At 42.3% G+C, this 26524-nt stretch overlaps 1 protein-coding gene across 5 annotated transcripts in view; it reads right to left on the bottom strand.

The window, feature by feature from the left end:
• The window catches only part of dlc1 (DLC1 Rho GTPase activating protein), a 527354-nt gene that overhangs the window by 4538 nt on the left and 496292 nt on the right, over positions 1-26524 (bottom strand). For all 5 annotated transcript variants that reach the window (XM_068034855.1, XM_068034845.1, XM_068034837.1 and 2 more), the window contains 11 exons: positions 24628-24709; positions 22030-22093; positions 16170-17590; positions 13951-14130; positions 9967-10126; positions 9436-9634; positions 6693-6906; positions 5552-5666; positions 3316-3537; positions 2160-2377; positions 616-792 (listed from right to left, as the gene is read on the bottom strand). In XM_068034855.1, the coding sequence (XP_067890956.1) occupies positions 616-792; positions 2160-2377; positions 3316-3537; positions 5552-5666; positions 6693-6906; positions 9436-9634; positions 9967-10126; positions 13951-14130; positions 16170-17590; positions 22030-22093; positions 24628-24709 (3052 nt within the window). The remainder of the gene's footprint in view (positions 1-615; positions 793-2159; positions 2378-3315; positions 3538-5551; positions 5667-6692; positions 6907-9435; positions 9635-9966; positions 10127-13950; positions 14131-16169; positions 17591-22029; positions 22094-24627; positions 24710-26524) is intronic.

Here is a 26524-nt window from a genome sequence, read left to right as displayed (position 1 = left end):
AGACGCACCACTACTGCTGACAAATATAAGCACACAGCTGAATGCTACGAGGTGCAGATTTGTGCTGGCTCTGGGTGAGTTGAGTTTGCCGGGATAGGCCAGCAATGCAGCTTTGCAACAGGGTTTACTTGGTTGAGTTAATACATTATTATTACTGTCAGTCACCCTTGGAATTTTTTGCTTCTCTTGATGTCACCATAAGCAATATGCATAGTCCTCTGGGTCCTTTGAATAGATTCTTCTTCTACTTAAATCATATTGGGCTTATTGAAAATTGTTCTTGTAAAAATGCTTAATGCGCTTAGATCTGTACGATCAAATAAATTTGGGACATTTAAGCATGTAAATCATTTAAATTTTGCACAGTGTGCCATAACATTTTTGAATTCATATAGGGGCATCTTTTCCAACCAGTGTGGCACCTGTATGAATGTTTAGCTAGCTAACATTAAATTCCTAGTTGCTTTTTAATGTCGGAGGAAATCTGTTTCAAAAACTGTGTTAAAGAAAGTGCACAGAGAGATTTAGTATGATCGCCTAAAGAGTTCATACAGCAATGGTCGAAAATATACCTCCATATTACTAATTAATACAGAAAAAGACCCCTGTCAATACCTTGTGTCTACCCTGCACAAGTACGTGAGCTTGGATTTTCCCGACCCGCAGGGTTCTATTAGATATCGTGAGGTAAGAGCATTAGCTCGGACTCCTCCAACCACAGGCGTCCCATTATGCTCCACTGAGGTGGCCACCAACGCACAGCTCCCCTTGGGCAAGTTTGTCCTCCAAGTCCTGAAAAAAACATAAAACATGTTTAAAATGTAGATCATAACCAAAAAATCAAATATTCAAGAAAACTGCATTTCTATACACTATAGATATATTATTTTGACAAATGATTTTCCAATTTTCTCTTCTCTCCTGAAAGAACAGACTTATACTGCAGCACAGCAGCTCACCAGTAATCCACACAAATACCCATTCCTTGGGGGGAGTTTTATGTTCTCCCCCGCATTGGCTTTGGAGGCAGGCAGAGCATATAATGGGGTGGCATGGTGGCATAGTGGGGGAGGGGGGGGGGGTCCCGCCACCTTCCTGCCTCCGCCCAAATTATGTCCGTGAAGGGGCTTGTGAACAGCCTTCCTGCCCCACTGTCAATTGAGGCCCTTCATAGAATCACTGAATTATTACAGCACAGAAGGAGGCCATTCAGCCCATTGTGTCTACACCTACTCTCTGAATGAGCAATTTCCCTAGTGCCATTCCCCCACCTTCTCCCCGTAACCCTGCACATTCAATTAATCCCCAATTAAGGGCCTCATCCCACTGCCACTAGAATTAGCCCAGCAGCGGGTGGGCCTGTCGCTGCATGGGCAGCATGTCAAGCAAACCTGCGTGGGTTGCTTGCTGGCTCTGGGAGTGGGGAGGTTCCTTGTTAAAAGGCACTTGGTGCCTGACCGAGGGTCCCGGCATCGGGAAGTGAGGGGGTGGGTCTGCCTGAGAGCCACACACCCGGCCTTGCAGCCAGCCCCCCTACACCTTCCTCCTCCGTGACACCCATCCCACAAAACCCTTCCCACCCTGACTTACCTGTGGCCTTGTCCCGTGGCGATTCACGGCTACTGGTGGGCCCACTGCCGGCAGCAGCCACCGCCTCCATGGTGGAATTGCTCAGTTAAAGAGCTGCCGGCCTCTGATTGGCCGGCAGCTCTCAGCAGTCTGGACATCTGCCGCCGGCTCCCTGATCCCAGGAAGGCCCTCCGCTGTCCACTTTAGTGCCTAATTGGCACTTGATCTGGCAGGCCTTCTCGAGAGGAGATGACATAGGGCTCTCACTGGCGCTTTTGCTGGTGATCGAGACCCCCTTTGCCCAGAATAAATCCCAGCCTTCATGTGTGGATGTCGTAGCTGATTCTAATATTCTCCTTCGCCTAATGGCCGATTGTCTTCCTATTCCCTAGCCCAGAGAAAGAAGAGTTCAATTGTCATACACCTCCTGCCACTGAGCTGGGACCAGTGAACTCTTACATATCAGGCTTCAAATGTGGCATCTTCCTGCTATGTATGGGCTTTTGCAATCGGTCAGTGCAAGGCATTGCTGGCTAAACTAAATCTTTTTTTTTACCCACAGATGATACTTAAAGTTTAAAAATGTTTACCTTATGAGCACATAATCTCTGGTTGGGTGTGGGGCCATGCTGCTTTGCACATAATGATAGATATCCGTTTGGCTATTCAAACTTTCAATGACCTTTGAACTAAGAAGGTCATCATCCCAGAGATGACGGTCCCGTAGTATCCGCCAGAGAACATCCTCCGGTGCAACAGGAACCTCAATGCAAGCCTTCCATAGTTTCAGAGGTGGTCCATCACAAACCTGGTCAAAAGAAACTGCACTTTAAAATTCAGTAGAAGACTAAATCTCTGCTGGCATGTGTCAAACACGCCTGTTCTATGCAAATAAGGTGTCCTCTTATTGGGTCTGATTTTAATTCTGTGCAAGTGGATGGATTTTATGGATTAAAATTGGACCCATTGACTCCGCAAACTCCAGGGAGGGTCAGTATTGAAAGGCTACAAGTGCAATCCTGGCATAACCATCAGGACAGTTCCCTGTGGAAAGCCATCTTCCATTCCAAGATGAAAATGACTAATGCTCCTCAAGGGGGGAATTTTATGGAGGTGATAGGGGTCTTGGTATCAGCTGGAGAGCCAGTGAGAGACCTGCATTGTCTCCTTTGGGGAAGGCCCACCGAATGATGAGCGAATTAGGGACTTGAGATGCCACCAGCAGGCCTTTCCCAGGATCAGGACACAGAGGCATGAGGTCCGCCTGCTGAGAGCTGTTGGCCAATCAGAGGCTGTCAGCTCTTTTGCTTGGCAGCATCCCAGAGAGGAGATGGCTGCTACTGGAATGCTACAGGCCCAGGATGGCGGAGCGATCCAGGCCAGAGGTAAGTAATGGCTGGAGGGGTTTTGCGGGGTGGGGGTCACGGAGAAGTGGGTGTAAGGGGGTCGGACTTAACCTTCTGGAGTTGGGAAGGTGGCGGGGTCCTCACCTGCCACCATCCCGCCCAATTAAATGTCCTCTCCACCTCCAAACTCGCCATGGTGGAGAGCATAAAATACTGCCCTATATGTGCATTTATATTGCCAGCACTCTCCATCTTTGAAATGATTTTCACTATCCATCCACCTTTTCTTTGTAAACAAAGCTCTGACACACACACCGTACTTGCACACATAGTTCATGCTTCAAAGGTCTATTGCTATTGCAGCCTATTGCTGCATTTCCCTTTAAACAGCAGTAAGTACCTTTTTGTAGGCCAGCTCTGCTGACTCTGATGTTGAACAATTGACCCAGCCTTTAAACTTGTCTTTGGCCTCCTTCAGCAGAGTATCGATGTAGTTTTGCAGATGAGCCCAGAAGTCAGAGGATTCACCCTTGCTGGTTTTGCCCAGCTCCTCCAAACTGACTGGCTGCAAATCCTGTTCCATGTAGGAGTTACGGCAATGGCTCATCATTTCCTCTGGAATCTAAGGAATAAAAATATGGCAACACTTATTATACTGTCAACAAATATAGCTGCTTTGTTATCACTGTTTAGTTTGGTTCTGGACTATCAGTATTTATGAGTTGGCTCCCAGTGTTCACACTGATTAATCTGGCTCCCTTCTCCTGGTAGCAGACTCAAATTAGAAGACATCAAAAACTGGGTCCCCAAATCTGCTGTTAGGAAAAGGGGGGTGGATTCAACAGCGAGTCAGCTCCTGAAATCCAATTTAAGGATCACCAAATAAAAGCAGCTTTCCTATGTACAACAGGCATATTACTCCTATTTCCTTCCAGTGTGCATTTACACTATTAACTTAGTGTTAGCCTTGACCCAGCGGTAGCACCCTAGCCTTGAGTCAGAAGGTTGAAAGTTTAAGCCACAATTCAGGGCCTTGAGCACATAATCCAGGTTGTGACTTTAGTGCAGTACTGAACATATGAACATAAGAAATTAGGAGCAGGAATAGGCCATTCAGCCCCTTGAGCCTGCTCTGCCATTTTGATCTGGTTTGTGGCCTCAACTCTACTTTCCTGTTTACTCACTATAACATTTGACTCCCTGGTGAATCAAGAATCTATCTAACTCAGCCTTAAAAATATTCAATGACCCTGCGTCCACTGCTTTCTGGGGAAGAGAATTCCACAGACTAACAACCCTCTAAGAGAAAAAAAAAATTCTCCTAATCTCCATCTTAAATGGGGGACTCTTATTTTTAAACTGTGTCCCCTAGTTCTAGTCTCTTCCACAAGTCGAAACATACTTCCATTATCTACCCTGTAAAGTTCCCTCAGGATCCTTTTTGTTTCAATAGATCATCTCTCATTCTTCTGAACTCCAATGGATACAGGCCCAACCTGTTCAACCTTTCCTCATAAAATAATTCCTTCATCCCAGGAATCAGTCAAGTGAACCTTCTCTGAACTGCTTCTAATGCAATTATATCCTTTCTTAAGTAAGGAGACCAAAACTGTACAAAGGAGTGCTGCACTGTCAGAGGTGTTGTTTGTCAGGTGAGATGTTAAACTGAGGTCCTGTCTGCCCTCAGGTGGATGTAAAAGATCATTCACCACTATTTAAAGAGAAGGGTAGTTAGGGGAGTTTTCTGGTGCCCTGGCCAACATTTATCTCATAACCAACACCAAAACAGATTATTTGGTCATTCATCTCATTCTTATTTGTGGAACCTTGCTGTGAACAAATTGGTGACTGGATTGTGTAAATTACAGCAGCGACAAATTCATTATCTGTGAAGAGCTTTGGGACATCCTGTACACTATACTGGATACAATATAAATGCAAGCTTTTTTTTCTTCTTAATAAATTCAAAATAATACATTTAGGTAGATTTGGAGATGTATATTGAACAATTCTAGATGAAATATTTACTCAGGAATCTCTGTACAATTTTTGTTAATTCCTGTATACGCTCTTACCTTAAAAATATTTATCGCAGTCTAAAGTAAGTTTCGGAGAGATTAGTGTGGCCTTGTACGGCATCAGGGAACAAGGAGGCCTGTATCTGTGTTCCTGGCCACTGGCATGGGACTTTAAGACTGCTGTTGGAGTACCATGGGAGCTGGGCACGGTTAAAATATTTAAAAGTCCTATTATTTCTGGAAATCTTTGGGATGTTCCTGGATCCCTGCAACTCCATGCCAGCTTTTGGGAGTACCTCTCAGTTTGGGAAAGCCATGGTGATATGAGGTAGCAGCATCCTGTCACATAATGCATGGTTACACTGAGAATGCACCTACTGCTCCCCACCGCCACCCCCCCACCCGCCCCGCCCCCTCCAGTCCATTGCATTATGGAAAACCCCCAGGCAGCATAGATAGGAGAGGCCAGACTCAACGGTCATTGCCTGCATCTCCTCTTTGCTGTGCCTAGAGATTCAGGCACAGTGAAGAGCAAAATTTAACATGCTGTGTTTGCAAACACTTGCCTAAGTTTTGCTGGATATGAAATAAAAACGAACAATCACAAACAAAGCACACCTTGAAAAGCTTCTTGCACTCGGCGATCATGTGGGCCAGACCTTGGGTAGCAGCTAAGTTTTCATTCAGATCCTTCTGGTCGGGTTTGCCCAAACTTTGTTTCCTCTGTATCACTCTAGATTAAAAAGGGACAAGGACCTCATTAATATGTAATGACCAATAAACAACAGTACAGACATCTAGGTGCCAGCATAGATATTTGTTGAGCTGGACAAGAGGATCATTAAACAACAGCAAACCCTGTAAACTTGCACAAGGATCAATGGTAAGGGCACACGATTTATGGCACACGTTATTTGCACAGGAGTAAACATTCTTTCACTCTAATAACCTGACAGCAATTTGTCTCTGCATTAGGAGCCGTCCTGCATTGGGAATTGTCTTTAATTTAAATTTGTTAGTGGACTGCACAGCAAGGTCAAGTTTTATTTTAATGAAGGTCTTTGAGGCAGTGGTGCAGCGTGGCAACAGTGCTTAAACTGTTATATCGGAACAGGCCCTTATCAGATTTACCCATTGATAGATGATAATTTTACACAATAGATCAACAAAACAAATAATTATGAAGGGCAGCATAAAAAAGGCACTTTCATACTGGCGCTCTTTTAGTTTAGGAGTCTGACAGCTGCTTCGTGGTGTTTACATAATGGAATTTTCTCCCTTATCTTGATGGTAGAATTGAAAAACTAAGCAGTGAATTTCTCACATTTATGCTGCTTTCTGAGTTCTCGACAACTCTTCTGCTGAAGTTATGGTGTCAAGTGGGAGAACTCCTGCAATTCTCCTGCAATCATTACTGATCTGCCCCTGTATATGTGGATGCGTTTCACTGGTCCCCCTGTGCATCTGTTTGTGTATTACCATTCTCCCTATGTAAATGTGTGGGTGTGTTTATTACTGGTCTTGCCAGCCAGTTTTATCTCTCATGATTTTCATTTTCATTGAAGTCACCCATTTTACACCATTGCACAAAGTCAAGATCTATCCCGATGTGTGTAACTGGTATCCTTGTGTATGTATCTTTATGCAACAGATCTCCATGTATAATTATGTGGACGTGTGTTATTGTTTTCCTATCCTTGTGTCCAGAAAACCTGCTAATCTATAAACAGAAATAAAATCCCCAGAAAACAATCAGTACCTGGGAGAAGAGTTTTCTCTCTTGAGAGTATTGAGGTGGAACAGCGAAGGGGCCAGGCACACTGCGAGGTTTGTAGGTGTCATCTGGTTTTCTTCTACGACAGCTGCAACATCACTAAGGAAATAGAGGAGAGTCTGCAGAGCCTCGCGATTCTCATCAGGCAGTAGCATGATGCCAGCTTGGATTGCTTGGAGACGTTGATCCTTTGGGACATCTGCAACACAGCATTTTTTTGTGTAAAACAACATTTACTTTTCAAACTTGAAAGAAAAAAATTGAAGATGCCTGAATGTTTAAAGGAAGAAAAACTTGCATTTTATAAAGCACCTTATTGGAATATCTCAAAGGGCTTCACGTACAATGAATTATTTTGAGATACAATGAGAGCTTTCAGTGCACATTTACTAGTCGGCACGAGCACAAAGGTGTCCGAAGCTACTAACTGAGAAGTGTCACTCACAGACTCCAAAAGGAGGGCTGGTGAGAGAAATGAAAACAAAAATGGAAACTGATGCATTCTTCTCAAGCTGCAACCAAACCACTTTCAGTTTAAGATGGTAAATGCCTGGTTGGGAACTGAATCATAGAGAGTAGGAAGCTTCGGCTTTAGCAATAACAACTTGAATATAGATAGTACCTTTAACAGGTTGCCCACCTCCTTCTAGAATGTGTCTTTGCAAAGCAGGTGTGGAAAGAGATGCAGTGGTTTTCGTCAAGGTTCATCCCAAGCAGCTCTGTAACACAGGAGTCTGAGCTCTACGGGCTGTTCCCAGGGATGCACATCGAGACAAACATCAACTGCTGCTGGAGGGCCATCAATTCGGTAAAAGACACTCTTTGGTTGGCCCGAAACCTGCTGGTCTTCCAGCGCAAAGAGTTGTCCATGACCAAGTGTTGCAGACTGGCACATTCCAAAGCCCAGGACTATGTGCTGTGGGACGCACTAAAGCTTGGGGCAGCCGCTGAAAAGTCTCAATGGAGAAAGACCACTGTGTAAGGTCCTCCCGCCATAGTGAACTGAGGGGCTGGACCCATGGGAAACCCCTTGGGCTGTATACACCAAATATGGGTTTGATGTAAAATGTACACAGCATGTAAAATGGAATGGAAGGGTCATGTGGCAACTCACTCCTGTATTGAAGAAAACTGATTTCCTTTGCACTTTTTGGAATGTCAACCTGGTGCTGTTTTGAACTGTTTTGCAATGTATTTGTTTTACAGATTTTTATGAATAAATAGGCTTTTAAGGTAGAAAAACATTCAATTTCTGGGCCATTCTAAATTAGCTGATCTCAGCCAGGCCAACAGTCCACTATGGGTGATACAACTGGCATTCAATCTTTCAGAACAGAGATTGGAGGAAAAAAGTCAACTACTTTACTGCTGTTGATTTCAGGAAAGGAGAGAACATTAGAGAAGAAAATAAGAAGTATTTCTACAATTTGAGTCCATTTTCAAGAGTTATCACATTCCTTGGGCCTTTTTTCACCCTGTGTTTTTAATGTGATGCTTTTATTTTGTGCAGAATGGGAAGCCACAGTACGCTGCTACCACAGAGCACAGAATAATCTTGACAGAAATTCAACTCACATTAATTTATCCCAAACAGAATGAAGCAAGTTCCTCTTTGGTTCTTAAATGCATGGTTAGTTTATGTTTTAATTAGGAGACCAAGGGTGCTGAAACACATAATGATTGATGCGCCCATGTAGGGTTACTTTGTTTTCCTTGCGCGGTGAGCTGAGCTGAAAATACATGCAAACTGTTGCAGGCAAATCCTGATACTGAGGGCAAATACATTTTCAAAATATACATTATTGCAAAATATAAAAAATCTTCAAAATGTTCAAATTAGAACACCCTCAGAATATTTACACAGGAATTTCAAGAAATGAGTTTGTGGAGACATTTGGAGTGACCTCTAAAACCTTTACGCTCATAAATTGTTTACAAAATCACAGTGCCCTCAACACTGAGAAACCAGTCTCATGGTCATAGACCTGTGAGACAGAACTTGCCAAATGATGATGTGGCATTATTAAACCTTTGCCACTTCTATGAATTTCAGAAACACCAAAATAAATTTTATTTGGTAGTTTACAATTGCAAAACATGATTAAAAAAAAAATTATGTTCAAATGTATCATTTCATCACTTGCTCAGGAAATGACTGTTGGAAATGAAACATGGCCTTCCACTTCCCCAAAGAAAACACCTATTCCCAAAGACAGTGGCCCCAGACTTCCGCTGGAGCTGGGCAACGTTTGCATAGTCAGTTGGAGGGCCCATGATTTAAATGCCTTTGGCAGGCTGGAGTTGCATCTGGGACGCCTTCTACCAAAGAATCCTAGACCATGGAGGGTAGGGGATTTGTGTCCTCAACATGGAAACATCTTCCAGTTTCTCCCGTGACCCTCTTGCTAAAAGGGAAAATGACATAAAAGCATAATATACAAAAACAAATTACTTTTCAGAGGTCCAGGCTCTCAGATAGAGGTGGGGGAAACTATACAACATGCTGTTGAACTATGACCCGGCCCCCAGGCCCTTTGTATCGAAGGCCTTGTAAAGGTCAGGCAGCAGTCCACAAGAATAGCCATTGGTTTACAGAGCCAGTGTCCCTCTAATGTTAATATCTCCTGGTTTAAAATGTGCTTTGAGCCACTAATCAAAGACAATCCAGCATATTTAGAACTGGAAACTTCTGCCTGGCTGCAAAATTTTCTCTTCAGTAATTACTTACACTGGTAGATCTGAAGAAATGTTTCTGAGAGTTTGCTGGTCATTAGCGGCTCTGGCAGATCTCTGAAATACTGTTTCAGCATGTCTGCTACATCAAATGCAGACTGGCCTTCATAGTTTACGTTGTCCATACAAGTTTCATTCATCTGCCGCAAGGCTTGGATTCGGGACTTGACTCCAGACTTCCGGAATAATCCAACCTGTTCATTAAAAACGTTAAAAGTATTCTTAAAAGTTTTTTGTGAAGACGGTCAACAGCGACGCCAAAAAAAGAGATGTGCAATCTATCGGTAAGGCCTTTTGGTCAGACTTAAGTGTAGCTTGCAGATCGCAACAAAAAAATTCCCTCTGATTAAATGAAACGATAACTACCACATGTTAATCTTTTACTATATATAGTTGTAAAAATACATAAAGTAATCCACTTTTATCAACATTAAGAACAATGTTTCAAAAGATTAGTGAGCACACAAGAATTCTGATTAAATGTCATTGTGTCCGCTTTTCACAATCTGTGCAGTAAGACTCTGACCTGGTCAAGACACTGGTTACGAAGGTAACGCATGGCCTGCTGAATGCTCTGAGGGAGAGGGTGCCCTGAGCGCTGGACATTCACCAGCAAAGGGACACCAAAAACGTTCCGGTCCTTGTAGTCTGGAACCTTGAGCCTCTTCATAAACTTGGGCACGGCCCTGGAAAACAGTAAACATGGACCAGTATGAATATCAGTGCATCTCGCATACACTTGGAATGGAGCTTGACTGATGGGGAATAGAGTTTTATTTATTCAAGCAATAGCCTGCTGATGTCTAGGCTCAAATGGTCACCTAGGGAAGTATAAGATGACCCTAAGAGGAGGAAGGCAGAAAGTGTGCAGAAAAGGATTTTTGACCATTAGATGTTGACCTTGGCAGTCTAATGAAAAATGCATGCTTGGCCTACGATTCCACGAGTTCTGATTTGTAGCTGTGCTGCCAGCTGGAGGAGGTTCAGTGAAGACAAGGTACATCACCACAGTGAAGTGGACACCTGAAGAGCAGTGTCAACACATATTTTTGGCCTTGCCTGTTTTCTCCCTTCCTCACTTTAAAAAGCAGACTCTTTACTAGGTTATGGTTTCATAAGTACTAGATACACCCTGAAATCTCACATTAGTGAATATTATTCATCGGAGAGCCTTGACACAGGGGGCTGAATTTAACAGCCCTTCCCAATGTCGGGAGTTGTCCAGGTGGAATATGCCTCCGGGAGAGGCCCGCCATGGGCCTCGTTGCTGGCAAGGCCCGGCCCGATATTGCTGGCAGCGGCAAGGCCTCGTGGCGGCACCACCACCGCATTAATTAATTAAATTGTCCGCTCCAGTGCGATATTGCTGCCGGTGGCCGGCACTCCTGCGCCTTTGGATACCCATTCAGGGATCCGATGTGGGACACTGATGGGGAGGGGGGAGCAGGTATGTATTTCAGTGCAGGAGGGGGGGATTGGGGTCATACTCATCCGATTGGTGTAGGGGATGGTGGGAGGGGGTAAACTGCATGGTTTATGAACTTTGTTGAGGGGGGGGGGGGAAGGTCAGGTGCACAAAGTCGGTATTTTAGAGGCGGGGAGAGGGAAAGGAATTAATTATTTGGCTATTAGTGAGGGGATGGGAGAGGGGCTAGAAACATTTATTTAATTTTTAAAAATATATTTTAAAGCACTATTCCTTTAAATAAGTAAATTGAGATGTAGGGCTTGAAGCCCTTTAAAAATGGCGTCGGCACCTGCGCAATGGCACATGACGTCATTGCCGGGGATGGACAGCCCACCCCCTCCACGTCATCGGGGAGGGCGGTCCGCCCAGTCTTTTAAATGAGACGCTGTGCTGAATATCACGGCAGCCCCACGACGTGCGCCATTTTTGAAGCTTGGCATCGAGCTTATAAAATCCAGCCTAGAATGTTGACAGGTCATTTAATTATGTGAGCAATCACAACTGAGACTGGTGCTGTCCAGGTTCAGTTCTGGGTACTGCCTGTGCGGAGTTTGCAAGTTCTCCCTGTGACTACGTGGGTTTTCACTGGGTGCTCCGTTTTCCTCCCACAGCCAAAGACTTGCAGGTGGATAGGTAAATTGGCCATTGTAAATTGTCCCTAGTATAGGTAGGTGGTAGGGGAATTGTGGGGATGTGGTAGGAATACGGGATTAATGTAGGATTAGTATAAATGGGTGGTTGATGGTCGGCACAGACTCGGTGGGCCGAAGGGCCTGTTTTAGTGCTGTATCTCTAAATAAAATAGATAAATTACTTAAATGTTCTTATTTTGATGCAAAGTTTAGGCAGCGTTTAGCTTTTAGTGGGGGCTGAGAACGGGCAGTAGCACTGAAGTCAGTGAAATGGAAAACTGCAGGGTGTATAATTCACAACTGCCTGTCTGCATGCCCTGCCAGTACTTAAAATCTATCCCATTGTGTAGTTTAGGGTTAATATAGTAGATTAATAAAACTGTCCCTGATGTTTGAGTAGCTTTATTACTATAATATCAAGGTTTATTTCATCATCATAGTGCATAAACTGCAAATAAACATGAGTTGATCCAGGGAGACAGGAATTTCCCCTAATTTATCAGCAGACCAAGAGTTAATTGTAATTTTTCATTTACTATTTGAAATGGCCTGGCATGCCTTCCTTTCATTATACCATTGCCAGGATCATATTCTTTTTGGCATCCTCTATGAAGTGCCAATATCCGCTTTGATTCTCTAATTGTCTGTAATCCAATCTGATACTGATTTTCAAAAAATCTGAAACATCAAACAAGGACTAGGGCCTGTTGGCCACACTACTGACATGTTCTTCTATCAATGATAACATTGAGCTCTGGGCAAAAAGCAAAAGTGAGCTCTGGTTGATTTTTATCCAAGGCAAAATGAAACCTAATATTCCACTGCACTCAATGATGGCACTTCTTGTAACCCTAGATTGAACAGCTAAGCTGACAATGTGGGTTTTGTCTAACCAGAGCTCAGTTCCATTAAACGTTAAGGCAGCTAGAGTGTCCACTGTCATTTACCACAGTGTGAGACAGATGTGAAAGTTCAGAAATTGCCAGTGGGATACACCGTTTGACAAGTAACACTGCTGAAAAGAAGCAAACATCCACAGCTTGTGCAGTTCACTTATTTCTTTAAATGGCAAATATACAAAAATACCCCATGAACTGAGGACACATTGCTGTGTTTAACTTGCAGCATTGAATCACATGTAGGCTAAAAAAGAAACACACTGGGCATCTTTCTGTTAGATATACAAAGTCCTACTGTTAGAGGAAGAAGGATGGCACCATACTTGGAAGTCATAAATATTTCTTAGAATAGGCTAGACAACGAGAGTATTGTTGAATGTTGTGAAAAAATACACCATTATTTCTAAAGAAATTGGAAACAAGGTGACCATTTGTTATTATGGTTCATGGAGAACTGGCCAAGTAATTCACTGCAATCAAATTGCTGAAACCACCTATTTTTAAAGGGGTAGTGCACAATACTGAAGCGGGTGGGGAGGACAGCAAACAAGTGGAATTGAGGGCAGCCAGGTCCCCAATTTTTTTTAGTATGGCTATTTCCCTGTTCTGAACCCTAGTTTTGCCTGCAATATTCTGCCCCCTCCCTCCACTTTTTATTCACAGATGTGCCTATGGAATGAATAGATGAAGCATTGACATTGCAGCCTGGAAGACTATTAATCAGCCTATGAATACATCCACTAATTCACACTATTCTCCAAGGGAAGAGACTGAACAATAATCCCCAGTATTAATCTGGGTTTTCACATGTAAACAATCTAAGTACAAAAGATATTGGGACTAAATTTATGCAGAAGTACTCCCACTATTTTACTGCAACTTCAGTGGAAGAGCTGCTGAAAGATCAGAAAAATAACCTGTTGTTTATGCAATTTTCCCAGGATTTCTGTGGCTCTTCTGCTGAAGTTTTAGCAACAGAGCAGGAGAACCACTGCAAAAACTTACCCTGAGGTCTTAACAGTGAGTATGATAACCAAGCAGACATCCGTCAAGTCTCAACAGATATTGAGGATAGCGAGAACATGACAACATGATCCTGCAACCTCTTTTGATCCTGATCACTAAACATAATGATTCCATAAAATTAGGCTTGACCTCAGAGTGCAGCAGATACAACTGGTTTACTGTGGGAAGGAATTTGATATTTTAACATTGGTCTGTTACATATTAGACCAGTGTTTGCAAACAATAAAGTGCTATATATTTACCTTTTTTTTAACAAATAGGATCAGGAAATATTTGTGGGAGATATTTGCTACAGGCCCAAGGCCCTTCCATCTGCCCCTATGTTTCTTTCACATGTAAGACAAGATGCCACCGATTGATGATGCATACATTCCAAAGATACTGTACAGTTCACAATTTGGATAACATTATATGACAATGGATTATCACCTAGGGTCCACATACATTACTAATTTCTTTTCTTTTTGCTATACTCTGGCACCTACCAGTTAAATCCATGCTTGTTAGAGGGTGAATATTTCTCCATCAGGGCAGTAAGCTTTAGCAGTGAGAATTTCTGCAGTAGATTCATCTGTGCTACAGATTGGCTGTTGATTTGCAGAGAGGCTGAATTTAAACTTGGCCTATGAGAGATCTGGAAACTGCCCCATCGTAATCTCTGTCGCCTGTTTAATTAAATAACAATAATAATTAAATCAATAGTCTGGTTACTTTTGGCTTGTATTCTAGCAGGTAGGTCCCATTTATGTAATTACTCAAAGAGGATTAGGAGGATTACTGACACAATACATGAAACTTTAAGCCAAATATTCTTGTTGTATTATAACAGCTACAAAATCTGTTCATTGTTCTAGACATTGTGAAAAGCAGAGTCGATTACTTCAGATTTCTTAGAAGTGGTAGTGCTCTGAGACTAAACCCATAAAATGTAATTTGGCTATATTTTTAATATGGCCTTAAAATTCTCTGCTACTACTTAATCATTTTAGCCATAGTGAATTCTGGACCCAGAATTAAAATTCCTTTTTCAGTTTATGCGGTAATATATGGTCGGTACACTGAGCTATACAATGAGGAGATAAAGGAATGGATAGCACCAGAAAAGATAATTTGGTCAGTTCCAAAGTTAAAAATACCAACAATACACAAAAGTCTTATAATCCTCAATTGCTGTTTTCCAAAAAAAACTATCCAGCACCCTTTTGAATGTATCTGCCTCCATTGTTTGTTCCAAATATTCACCAGCGTCTGTGAAGTTAAAACTAAACTGTTCCTCTTCTGATCTTGTTTTATTTCTTTACTGCTATGGAGATTCCATGCTGAAGGTTTCAATTATCTATGCATCAGCACCTCAAGCTCCTCCTGTCATGTTGTGTCCTTGTAGTCCAGTACTGTCCATCATATATATTCACTCTTCTCAAGTCTCATCACCTTGCCTTTGTCAACATTCCCACTGCTAATATCTGCCATATGTCTGCCCAGTCCTAACCATTACAGAACATTATTCTTGTTGCTGCTAAGCAAGGAGATAAAACTGCAAGTATATAAGGCTGAAGTCCAACCTAGCATGCAACATAGAGAAATGAGTGAATGAGTGCATTAGTGTAGTGATTATGTTACTAGACTAGTAACCCAGAGAAAATGACTTCATATCTCACAATGGCAGTTTGAGAATTTGAATTTGGTTAAAATTAGAACATTACAGCGCAGTACTGGCCCTTCGGCCCTCGATGTTGCGCCGACCTGTGAAACCATCTGACCTACACTATTCCATTTTCATCCATAATTAGAACATTAGAACATTAGAAAATAGTCTGGAAATATCAGTAAAAATGTTATCATGAAGCTACTGTAAAAAAAAACTGGCTCACTAGTGTCCTTTTGGGTAAGAAACCTTCAGTCCTTAATTTGGTTTATCTGTCCCACAAGAACTTGGTTGATTCTTAACTGCCCTCTGAAGTGTCCAAGCAAGTCTCTCAGTTGCATCAAACTGCTACAAAGTTTTCATGGAAACTCAGGATGGGCAATAAATGCCAGCTTTGCCAGTGATGTCAAGAATGAATTAAAAAAAAGGTCAGCAGTGCAAGATTCCAGGGGTCAGGGAATTCCAAGCCAGCAAAAGAGGGATACACAGAAGTGAAGGCTGGAAATGGTAGCGATATGAATGAAAGTTCATTTATAAGCAGTAGGGACTGACTGGCAGAAGTATCTGAGATGATGATAGGGCTGGGAGGAATATGATACTTAAGGGTGAATGGGTGGAATGATCTTTGGTTTAATGTGCTTCAGCATCATTGGTGGGAAAGGCTGGAAGCAAGAGTTCCCTCTACTTATAGAAAACTGGGTTTTACTGATTGGGTTTAACAGATGTGGCAGATTACCACTAAAATTATAAATTAAAAAAAAAATAATAATTTTCAGCTTTTCTATTAAAGATACAAATATTTACTGTGAAAGGACTATTCAATATTTGGCTAACTAAAGGATTTAGCAATTGTGAAAAGGTGTAAGGCTTGTTCCTTAGTGTTGAGGTACCTGGACATATTCTAAGAAATAGCACAAAAGAAGCAGGTTTACTTTGTTTTATTTCTTTGCCAAAAGGAAAGCTGTTATTTGTCCATGCATGCTCCAAAGCTAAGTGAGTTTATATCGTACAATGTAACTTACTACCTGTGAAACTGCAAGTACAAGTGATTTTACTGACCTGTTAGTTCTTGTTAGTGATGCACCAACACCCGAGTCCCTCCTTTCTCGGATTACTGATTGATCCTCTGTCTCATTGATGGAGTTCCCAGTGCTGTCAGCATCACTAGGTGAGGCCCTGCCATTTTCAATATCCAGGTGTATTTGTTTGGGGGAAGATGGGCAGGGAGAAACAGAATCCATTGCTGAATCTGAGTCTCCCTCATCAGACAGCTTTTCTGACCACTGGTTTACAATTCTTTGCAGTCCATTGACATGATGCAGAATGTCATCCAGTTCTGGGAAAATGTCCTCCTCATTCCCGAGATCTGCCAGATCACCAGTGCTGGAGTAAAGGTGGGATCCTGGAACATTGTCATAGATACTAAGGCGGCTGCCTGAAGAGCTGCACGAGTTTCGTCTCCGTCCAAAACTAGACTCCTTTGAGCTGTCTGCACTACTCTCCCTGGTCAAGCTACGGTGTCTGTGTCCATGAAAACTTCCATTTCGCCAGTTTACAGAAGTGCTGTCTGAGGGGGAAGAGTTGCCATTAGAAAGTGCTTTAGGAAAGGTGCCTGGCTTGTGATCTTCTGGTATATAGAAGAAGATGTCCTCTTCCATACCCTTCACATTCTTTAAATTCTGCTCCCTGGTGTCATTCAGCATTGACTGACTGAAAGGGTCAAAGCCTTCTAAATACATTCCACTTCGCTTATTGCAAGTGCTATGGCTGCGAGTTCTGGTGATAGGGCTGGGTGTGCTGACTGCGCTACTCGTCTCTGACTGACTGCTGCTGCTACTTGTTTGCGTAGAATAAGAAACACTTTGGTTTCGTAACGTGGATGCATTAATATGGTTGCCATTGAGTGCAGTTATCTCAATGCAGTTCAGGCGTTTCAATTTTTCTTCATCAATGCCTTCCTGGAGTACGGGTCCACTGATGACGAGGTTATTTTTTGAAGGGAGTTTCTTTTTGCTGTGAGAACTTTTGATGCGCAGGCTTTCCATCCTCTTCAAGAAGCTCTTGGCCTTGGATTTTGTGTTCCTTTCAGTTTTCACACTGAAGGTAAAACTGGAGAGGTCCTTTGGTGAAGGGAGGCTACTGAATGATTCAATGTTTGTAACAGAGTTCCCCGAGGAAATCATGCTGATCTCAGAATTTGTCCTTTTGGTTTCTATGTCCTTTTGCAAGTTTGCCCCATTACTCTCTGTGCTGCTAGCACTGTGAATTGACACAACTTCTTGCCGTTCACTTAGATCAGTCAGCACACTCTCATGACTCACTGCGTTCTTTAGCAAAGCTTCATCAGCAGAGATGGCATTTGTAACCTCTGCTGGCAAAAAAACATCAAATTCCTCTAACCGTGACCATCGTTTGCTGTCCCGCTGGAAGGTCCATCTCCCACTGATAGCACAAGGCTCATCTTCATCTGAATCTTCACTCTGAAAGGAAACGTAAGCTATTAGGGAGAGTTTGCAGCAGATACCTAATGCACACAAGTGCTGAGATAAACTTCAAATCATGCCTTTAATATTCAGCCTTATTGTTAGGCAAACAAATTAAAGCCAATTTAGTGAATAGTGACAAATACTTCCTCTTGCTGAAGAAACAAAATAGAGTGAATCGCTTATACTTCTTACCACTACACCTTATTTTAAGTATTATTTTCGGACACCTAAACTGGGAATATCCTTGGTTTGTCACTGTAACTTCAGTGGAAACCTGGTTTACTTCACGAAGAAGTTACAGCTGTCCGAGAAAATTCCTGTCCCTAGAGAACTGTGGAGATAAATTCAACATCTAGGTCTGAATTTTATCTGCCCCTTGGAGACGGTCTGGGAAGTGAGGGGCAGGGGTTGGCGCACACAAAATGGCGTGAGGTGGTCAGGTGGCATGCCTGACGTTGCCCTGTCCCCATGCCATTCTGTCCGCGGTGGACGCTGGGGCGGATGGGAAGTCTGCTGGGAGGCCAATTAAGCCACATAAGTGGACCATTAAGGGCCACTTAAGAGCTGCCTCCTGCCTCTGCTGGCATTTAGTCAATGTTAGAGGGGCCTGCTGCCATGTGGAGACAATGCCAGATGAGACCTGGTGGTCTCCTAGTGAGATTGAGGGTGTGAGCACCTCCTCTGGGGGCAATCCATGGCCCATGGAAGGCGCCCTCAGCGGTGATGGCTGCCCAGCACAAGAACCCCCTCCCGCCCTCAGCAACACTAACCCCCACTCCCTCAATGGGGCCTTCCTGACTGACCCCCCCCCCCCCCCCCAACCCCCAACCTTGGTCCCAGGATCTCTTCCATCTTCGTTGTGCCGGGCCTCTGATTGACCGGCTGCTTTTGGGGATGGGATCTTGTTTCTTAAATGACAGCCTCCCTAATGGTGGGCAGTTAATTGCCTGCCTGCTGTTGAATTTCCCCGGGGATCCAATCGAGGGCCAAGGTGGGGTCGCCCCCTGCCTTCCGGCCCGTCACCGGGACCCCTGTCGCTAAAGAAAAATTCAGCCCCTAGTAACTGGTTTTGATGAAAAGTTCCTATATAAAATTGCTAACTTATTTTTGAGATTCTAACCAGCAATGCATTTGCAGAATTCTCTTTTTATTTCAGATTTCCACTGAATTTCAGTTTGTACCTGTGCCTGGTACTGGGGTTGTGTTTCTCAGAGTTGATGCTGTTTGTGCCATAGATAGCCAACATTTTAACAGTGTATTTGTCATGAGCCACACTCCCCAGCTCAGAGAGAAAGTATTTTTCATTCCCTAGCACTAATAAATGCCAGTAAGAGAACAAAGTATGGGATGAAGTTTCACAAAATACCCAAACTCGTTCTAACAGCTAGCTTGTTTTGTATAATATATTTTAGCTTGTTTTATAATGCCCTTAATGGTAATTACATACGTACCTCAAAGCCTGATCTAATTTTGACTATTACAGTGCTTGTCTCCGGACTTCTGTATCTCCCAACTGTGACTAATGAGATGGCGACACATGGCCATTAAATCTCCACAGTTAGTGCCCCAGGGTCCTTCCCTGTCGCCTGTTACAGATGACACTGTAAAGCCAACCTGGGGAGTTTCAGATCTGTCTCAGTGCTCTGTAATTTAACACCATGCCTAATTACCATGCTCAGACATCAAGCACCAATGATTATGAAGCCAGGCTTCTATAAATTGTATTGCTACTTACTGGCATTAAGTGTCTTCTAATTAAATATATATTTTGCTTGAGGTGTTAAAGTAGTTTAATATCAACTGTCTTTCTAACTTCTAGTGATTACAAGTTTCTTGTCAAGAGACTGAGGCTGATGCTTCAGACTAAATTGGGGAGCCCCAGTTTTCTACAACTTTATGTTCGTGTCACTCACAGCCAAAGCTCAGACGTGAATAATGGCCACTTCAGCAAGGGAGTGGAGGGCAATCTGTGCCTTTGGAACCAAACCCCAAAAAAATCAATGCCTTCAGGAATGGAGAAGTGAGAAGAAAGTTGATGAGAAAAGAGGAAAAAAAAAACTCTTTCCAAATATTGTTTAGGGCTAAAAGATAAATGCTTAATTCATTTGTAGGACATTCCTCTTAAAATGAGTGAATGAATTCTTCTGTTACAATAGTGGACAGAAAACAAATATGAATTTGTCAAGCATCCATGTACTATTATCACCAGAATAATGTCTAAATTACAGTTTCTGAGTAAAAATGGATGCATTTTACCCCAAGAACCAAAATACTTATTAATCTGCAGATATATAAATCATTATGTTTTGTAACATTGATTTAATTGTCTTTTTTAAATTGCCATTGTTTATATAATTATAGACTATGTTTGACAATCTTATCTATTTCTTGATTTATTTATTCTGCTAAAAAAAGTTATGGTTTGATATTAAATTCAGGAATATTTCAAAGCTGCTAATTGCAAGACACTTAGAAGCACAACAATGTGCACGCATTTCTCCAGTAAAGTTTTAAATGCACACTGAAGGTTTTTTTTAAAAGACACATGCTACAAGGTATTTGAATAATGTCACGTCCAGCAAACAGAACCGCAATAAGCTACACATTCTTTTTTTCAAAACCATCCTTTATTGATGTTTACATTGCGTAACAAGTAATGAGGACCTTAAACTGAGATAGAGCTTTGATCTCAGAATCCGTATGTACTAAAGCAAGATGGTATTTGAGATTACACTATGTAGTACACTTGTTTTACAAAACTATATTTACAAAAGCAAATACCTATGTGATCTTTTATCTACCCCAATCTTAAATCACAGTAGCTTGCAACTGACTAAATACCATAATCTGACAAGAGAAAGACAGAAGGGTAAGAACTTTCAAGCATGGTCCTAACAGGCTGACATACATTCCTATTTGAGGCAGGGCGGCACCAAAAGGAATGAGCAAGTAATCACTTGCATTCACCCCTTTTCAGGTCAACAAGGATCTTTGGCCCACTGAGCACCAGCTTCATTAGTATGTAGTCAAAGTCATAGATTGACAAAAGCAGCAACTCAAATTAAATGTTCAAAATGGTAGACTTTATCCCAGATTCCGATCTTCCACTCTCCATAAATTTGAGGTCATCCAAAACTCTGCTGCTCATATCCTAACTTGCACCAAGTCCCATTCAATCATCTTCCCTGTGTTCACTGAGCTACCGGATAAGCAACACCTCAATTTTAAAATTCTCATCCTTGTTTTTAAATCCCTCCATGACCTTGCCCCTTCCTACCTCTATCAACCTCCACCTCGACAACCCTCTGAGGTGCTCCTCCAATTCAGGCCTCTTGTGCATCCTCAATTTTAATTGTTCCACCATTGCCGGACGTGCCTTTAGCTGCTTCACCTTAGGCTCTGGAATTCTCTCCCTAAATCTCTCCACCTCTTCTTCCTCCTTTAAGAAGCTCCTTAAAACCTACCTCTTTGATCAGGTTTTTGGTTATGTGCCCAAATAACTCCTTATGTGAAATTTTCCAATGCCAAATTTTGTTTATAATACTTCGGTGAAGTGCCTGGGATGTTTTACTATGTTAAAGGTGCTATATAAATGCAAGTTGCTGCTGTTGCAAAGCATTACAAGACAATTTGCAGAGGCACTCACTGCTTTTGAAGAGCTGATCAGAGGGCAGTCATTTCCAACAATGCAATCTTGGTACATGTTTTTGGGAAATGCCACTTTGGTCCATGAAACCTGACATGAAATTTGGGAGCTACAACTGTGGTCTACAGCCCGAATGATAAGAACTACAAAGGGGAATGTAGTATTCCCTAAAACACTAGCTAAATCCTAATAAATACACTTTTCCAAAAATAAATGACAGTATTTAGATTGGGATTATTTTTACAGTAGTCTTTCTAACATTGGTGATTACGTTCACTGGAACTCTGCTCTGGAATCAGTAATACACTTATTCAGACTCTGCTATGTACTCGCAACTTCTCTAATTTTATTGTGCTTTTATTAATTATATTGTTCCCTTTCTTTAGGCTCCCCAATTCATGCCCGAGGTGAGTGGGCTAGTGACTACTTCCAACCCAGTACCCTACCAATGCTGTGGCGAGGTGTTTGATATTTGTCCACAGGGCCATGCCCTTTGACTTACTGACCTGTGGGGAAAAGCCTGAACAATGCCACACCCAAACAATACAGCCACATTTGAAAATTAATGAACTCTTGTCAGGGCACCAAACCATTAATAGATTATGTCACTGTGCCTTCTATTGGCACCTTAAATAATTTCTTGATAAACAGGAACTCTGTTAGCTTTACATAGTGACTGCTGTGACTCACGTCTTAAGGGGTCATAATGGAAATCTAAACATACTTGGACGATCTAATGTGTCATCAACAGTTCTTCAGAAAGAGCTCCATATAAGGTTGAACTTACTCTTTTTCTCTGTGGGCTGATTTCTAGTTTCATCACAGCACACTTATTAAGGGTGTTCAATCGTCTAAAAAGAAAAATAGAATAATATTGATGAACTGCACCAAGTAACACATCCGTCCCACCCCCACATCCATTCCCTGCTTCGTGAATATGCACTACACAGTTCCTTGTGGAGCTCATCTACATAAAAATATGAATGTGAAAGGCTCCAATTAGTATCCATTATACTCAATGGATAATCACTGTGCTGTAGGGAAACTGCAGAACAAAAGGACAAATGCACAACCCGGATTACAGCACAGCCTTCACACGTTCCCCTGGTAACTTTGTGATATGTGTACATACATCCCTTTTGTTTTGAAAGGAGTGAAAAAACTCAATTTCATCCAGAATCAACGTATTGTTAAAATACAATAGAATCCAGTTAACTTATTCCACGATTGCAGTGATGGTATCACCAATGCAACTTGCTTACAAAATATTAATAAAAATTATAATCTTTATAAATTATGAAGCACATATCCATGTATCTTCACTTTTCTACACGTGTTGAAATTGAGACTCGCAGCACAATTTTTCACTCTAGCTCATTCCTTCCCACCAACTCTCAAAACTGGAATGCCTTTCTCTCCCTCAGTTTTCCTCCCACAATTTTCAGATATTTTAAAACCAAGCTCAATGACATCCTATGGATACTTCCTGATTTGCTTTATCTTGTGTCTTACTCTTTTCAGCCTTGGTGATGTCCTGCACTGAGTCTGTGGCCCTTTGCCCAGGTTTCTCAATAACCATCTCCATTGTATAAGTCAACAGATCCAACTGTTGTATCAATCTAGCTCTTTGTACTGTCCTTGTGCATGGTTTTCTTTCCATTGTACCACTGCTCTATGTCATCTCATGTCAGAGTGAACGAATTACATATTAACTGCTTCCAGATGTACAAACTTGTTGTGGGTCACCTCACTTTCACGTGAGTGTACCCCTTCAGTTTTCACATATGATTTTTGGCTGCATGTACTTCTTAGACTTGCTCTTATTTCAGGTGAGGAGCAGGATATTAAACATTCACCACTACTGGGAATTTTTAAGCAAGAACTAAGATCAATTTTTACGTAATAAGAACAAGAAGCTGCTCCTTTTTCCTGACTTGCATTGTGCAATCACGTCCCTTTGGAACCCCAGTTACTTTGATGTGGGAAACAAAAAATGAACAGCCTGCCTGATAAGAATGCCTTTGATAATTCAAACATTTTGTTGTGCATTGACATTTGCACAAACCTCCTGTCAGCTGCAACAGATAAGCCAAGTGTCTATAGCGATGGAGGTAGGCAGCTGGAAGGTAAACAAAACAAAAGGCACAGTGCAGATGAGGCACATTCCTCTAATATCCAGGTGAGCAACACACATAAAAATTTATTCCCTTATCACTGCATCACTTTTTCTTATAAAATGTTACAATGTATCTAAGTGCTTTATCATTGGATCTGCTTGACCAATCTTTTAACAGAACCATTAATGCAAAAGCATTTCAGTTAATTTCTAACATTTGTCAGCAAGACAAATTTTATCATTATCTGATATTCTGAAAATAACCCAGACTGTTAATAAAGAAGGTGTGTGTCTGTGTGTGTTGGGGTGGGGAGGTTTTCAATGTAAATTATTCCTCCATCTTGCTTAGAATCTCGTATTTGGTACATTAAATATTATTTTAATCTCTTGCCACAACTCAAGAGATCCACCACGTTTTGTTCCTGAAATTCAAGGGTTGGATTTGATAGGCCAATAGGTCTTTGCATATGCCTGAAATTTGTGTTCTCACCAGACAGCCATTCTACTAACATCAGCTATCAGTTCTGTTGGATAGTGGCTCCATATAATCACCAGAGATGAACAATCTTTTTGGTCCTGGCTGCAGATCAAGAAACATCAATAGTTTAACTATCAGAATTGGCTGAGTACACAACAGTCGCTTGGAGGAGGGGGCAAGATTTAATGTTAGATTTCACATATCAGGTGGAAATCTAACTAGGTGGGTGGTGGTAATGGAGATGCGGGGGAGGGGCAGGTATCTTCCATTCAAAATGCTTCTCCAAACCGACCTTCTCCATTTAAACCTTAATGTGTAATTATATTGGTAAATTAGCTTTACTTTATTACAGAAACTCCTATTGATGACATGGAAAAGATGCTTAAAATAAACATTTTCATAATTATAAATCTTAAACCATATATTGTTTATAGGCTGGGACATGTAACATGTAGAATCCAGGCCTGATTGTGAATACAGAGTCAGATATACACTTTTATGGTTAATGCACCACGAAGGCACACAGCACATAGTTACAGCACCTACTTCACAAAGCACTTAGAAACCTTTCACCCTACCAATTTTCCCAGAATACAGACATTTGAATATACTGATTGTTCCATTCAGCAGCTTTGATTAGTGCAGTTATATATTAGAACATTTCTGAAGATCAAAATATGTTTACAGAGATTTTGGAAGTCTTCATTAATGAACTGCCACAGCTAAATAATCTGATGGCCTGGTATGGGGTGGAGAGGCATGAGGGTGGGGGGTGTGGAGATGGTGCCTACCTGCAAAGTGATTCAATTGCATCTCGATCCAAAAAGTCATGGTCCCTCTTCACTGAAGAAATGTCAATGGGGAACAGCAAATCTGTGTGCAATCAAGACAGATCAATGTATATTAAAAAAAAGTTCCTAATAATGAGATAGCTTTCTATAATAATACTAGTTGTCCCTTGGTGTGCATTCTACAAAATAGGAAAAAGAGCTTCCCAGATGAGTAGAATACCTTGTAGTAAAACATCTGCAGAATACGTCTTATAAGAAAGCATTTGAGTGAACATATGACAACGTTTGCATTTTAAATGTGAGGAATGCAACAGGAAAAAGGGTAAAATGCTGAGATAAACAAATACAATTATCATAAGAAATTTTTTCCCCCAAAAATATACTTTATTCATAAAAATCTGTAAAAAAAAATACATTACAAACAGTTCAAAACAGTTCCAAGTTGACATTTCAGAAAGTGCAAAAGAAATCAGTTTTCTTCAATACAGAATGTGAGTTGCCTCACAAACCCCATTTTACATGCAATGTACATTTACATTACACAGCAAAATCATATTTTGGTGTATGCAACCCGAGGGGTTTTACAAAGGTTCCAGCCCCTCAGTTCACTATGGCAGGAGGACCTTACACAGTGCTCTTTCTCCATTGAGCCTTTTCGGCGTCTGCCCCAAGCTTTAGTGCGTCCCTCAGCACGTTGTCCTGGACCTTGGAATGTGCCAGTCTGCAACACTCGGTCGTGGACAACTCTTTGCACTGGAAGACCAGCAGGTTTCGGGCCGACCAAAGATGGTCCTCCAGCAGCAGTTGATTGTTATTGCGGTGTGCGTCCCTCTGTGCATCCCGTAGCACACTGACTCCTGTATTACAGAGCTGCTTGGGATGAACCTCGACAAAAACCACTGAATCTCTTTCCACACCTGCTTTGCAAAGGCACATTCCAGAAGGAGGTGGGCAACTGTCTCTTCCCCACCACAGCCACCTCAAGGGCAGCGTGCAGAGGCGGTGAGACTCTGGGCAGGCAGGAAGGATCTGACGGGGAGGGGGAGGGCCCTTCTCACCGCCAGCCAAGCTACATCTTGGTGCTAGTTTGAAAGTTCTGGTGATGAGGCATTCTGCCAAATGACTTTGGCAGTTTGCTCGGTGAACCATCCAACAGGATCCACCATTTCCTTTTCCCGTAGGGCCTTCAGGACATTCCGTGCAGACCACTGAATGACGGATTGGTGGTCAAAGCTGTTTTTCTGCACGGCATGGTCCAACTGGATGGAACGTTCTGTGGCAATGAGGCCAGACCCATCCTTCGCAACACTGGGGACAGATAGAACCTCAGCATGCAGTGACACTTGGAGTTTGTGTACTGGGGTTCTATGCACAGCTTGATGCAGCCACACACAAAGGTGGCCATCAGGATGAGGGTGACGGCGGGTAAGTTTTTCCCCCTTTATCTAGCGGTTTGTACATTGTGACCCTCCAGACACGGTCCATTTTGGATCTCCAGATAAAGTGGAAATAGCTCAGGTGACCGCCACGGTGCAGGAGTAGGGTATGGGCCAGACCTGCACCACATACAGCAACAACGTGAGCGCTTTGCACCTGATGACCAGGTTCTTACTCGCAATGGAGAGAGAGCGCTGCTCCCACATGCTCAGTTTATGGTATACCCTGCCACTCGCTCCTTCCAGGTTTTGGCGCACGCCCAAGCCCCTCCGAACCATATCCCCAGCACCCTCAGGTAATCTAACCTGACGGTGAAGGGGACAAAGGATCGGTTGGCCCAGTTCCCAAAGAACATGGCCTCACTCTTGCCACAATTTACTTTGGCTCCCAAGGCCAGTTCGAACTAGTCGCAGATGCTCATCAATCTGCGAACGGACGGTGGATCCGAGGAGAAGACGGC

Source organism: Heterodontus francisci, chromosome 1 (genome assembly GCF_036365525.1).
Source record: "Heterodontus francisci isolate sHetFra1 chromosome 1, sHetFra1.hap1, whole genome shotgun sequence".
Lineage (NCBI taxonomy): Eukaryota > Metazoa > Chordata > Chondrichthyes > Heterodontiformes > Heterodontidae > Heterodontus > Heterodontus francisci.
The sequence above is the reverse complement of the archived record's forward strand: the minus strand, read 5'-3'. Positions and strand labels throughout refer to the sequence as shown.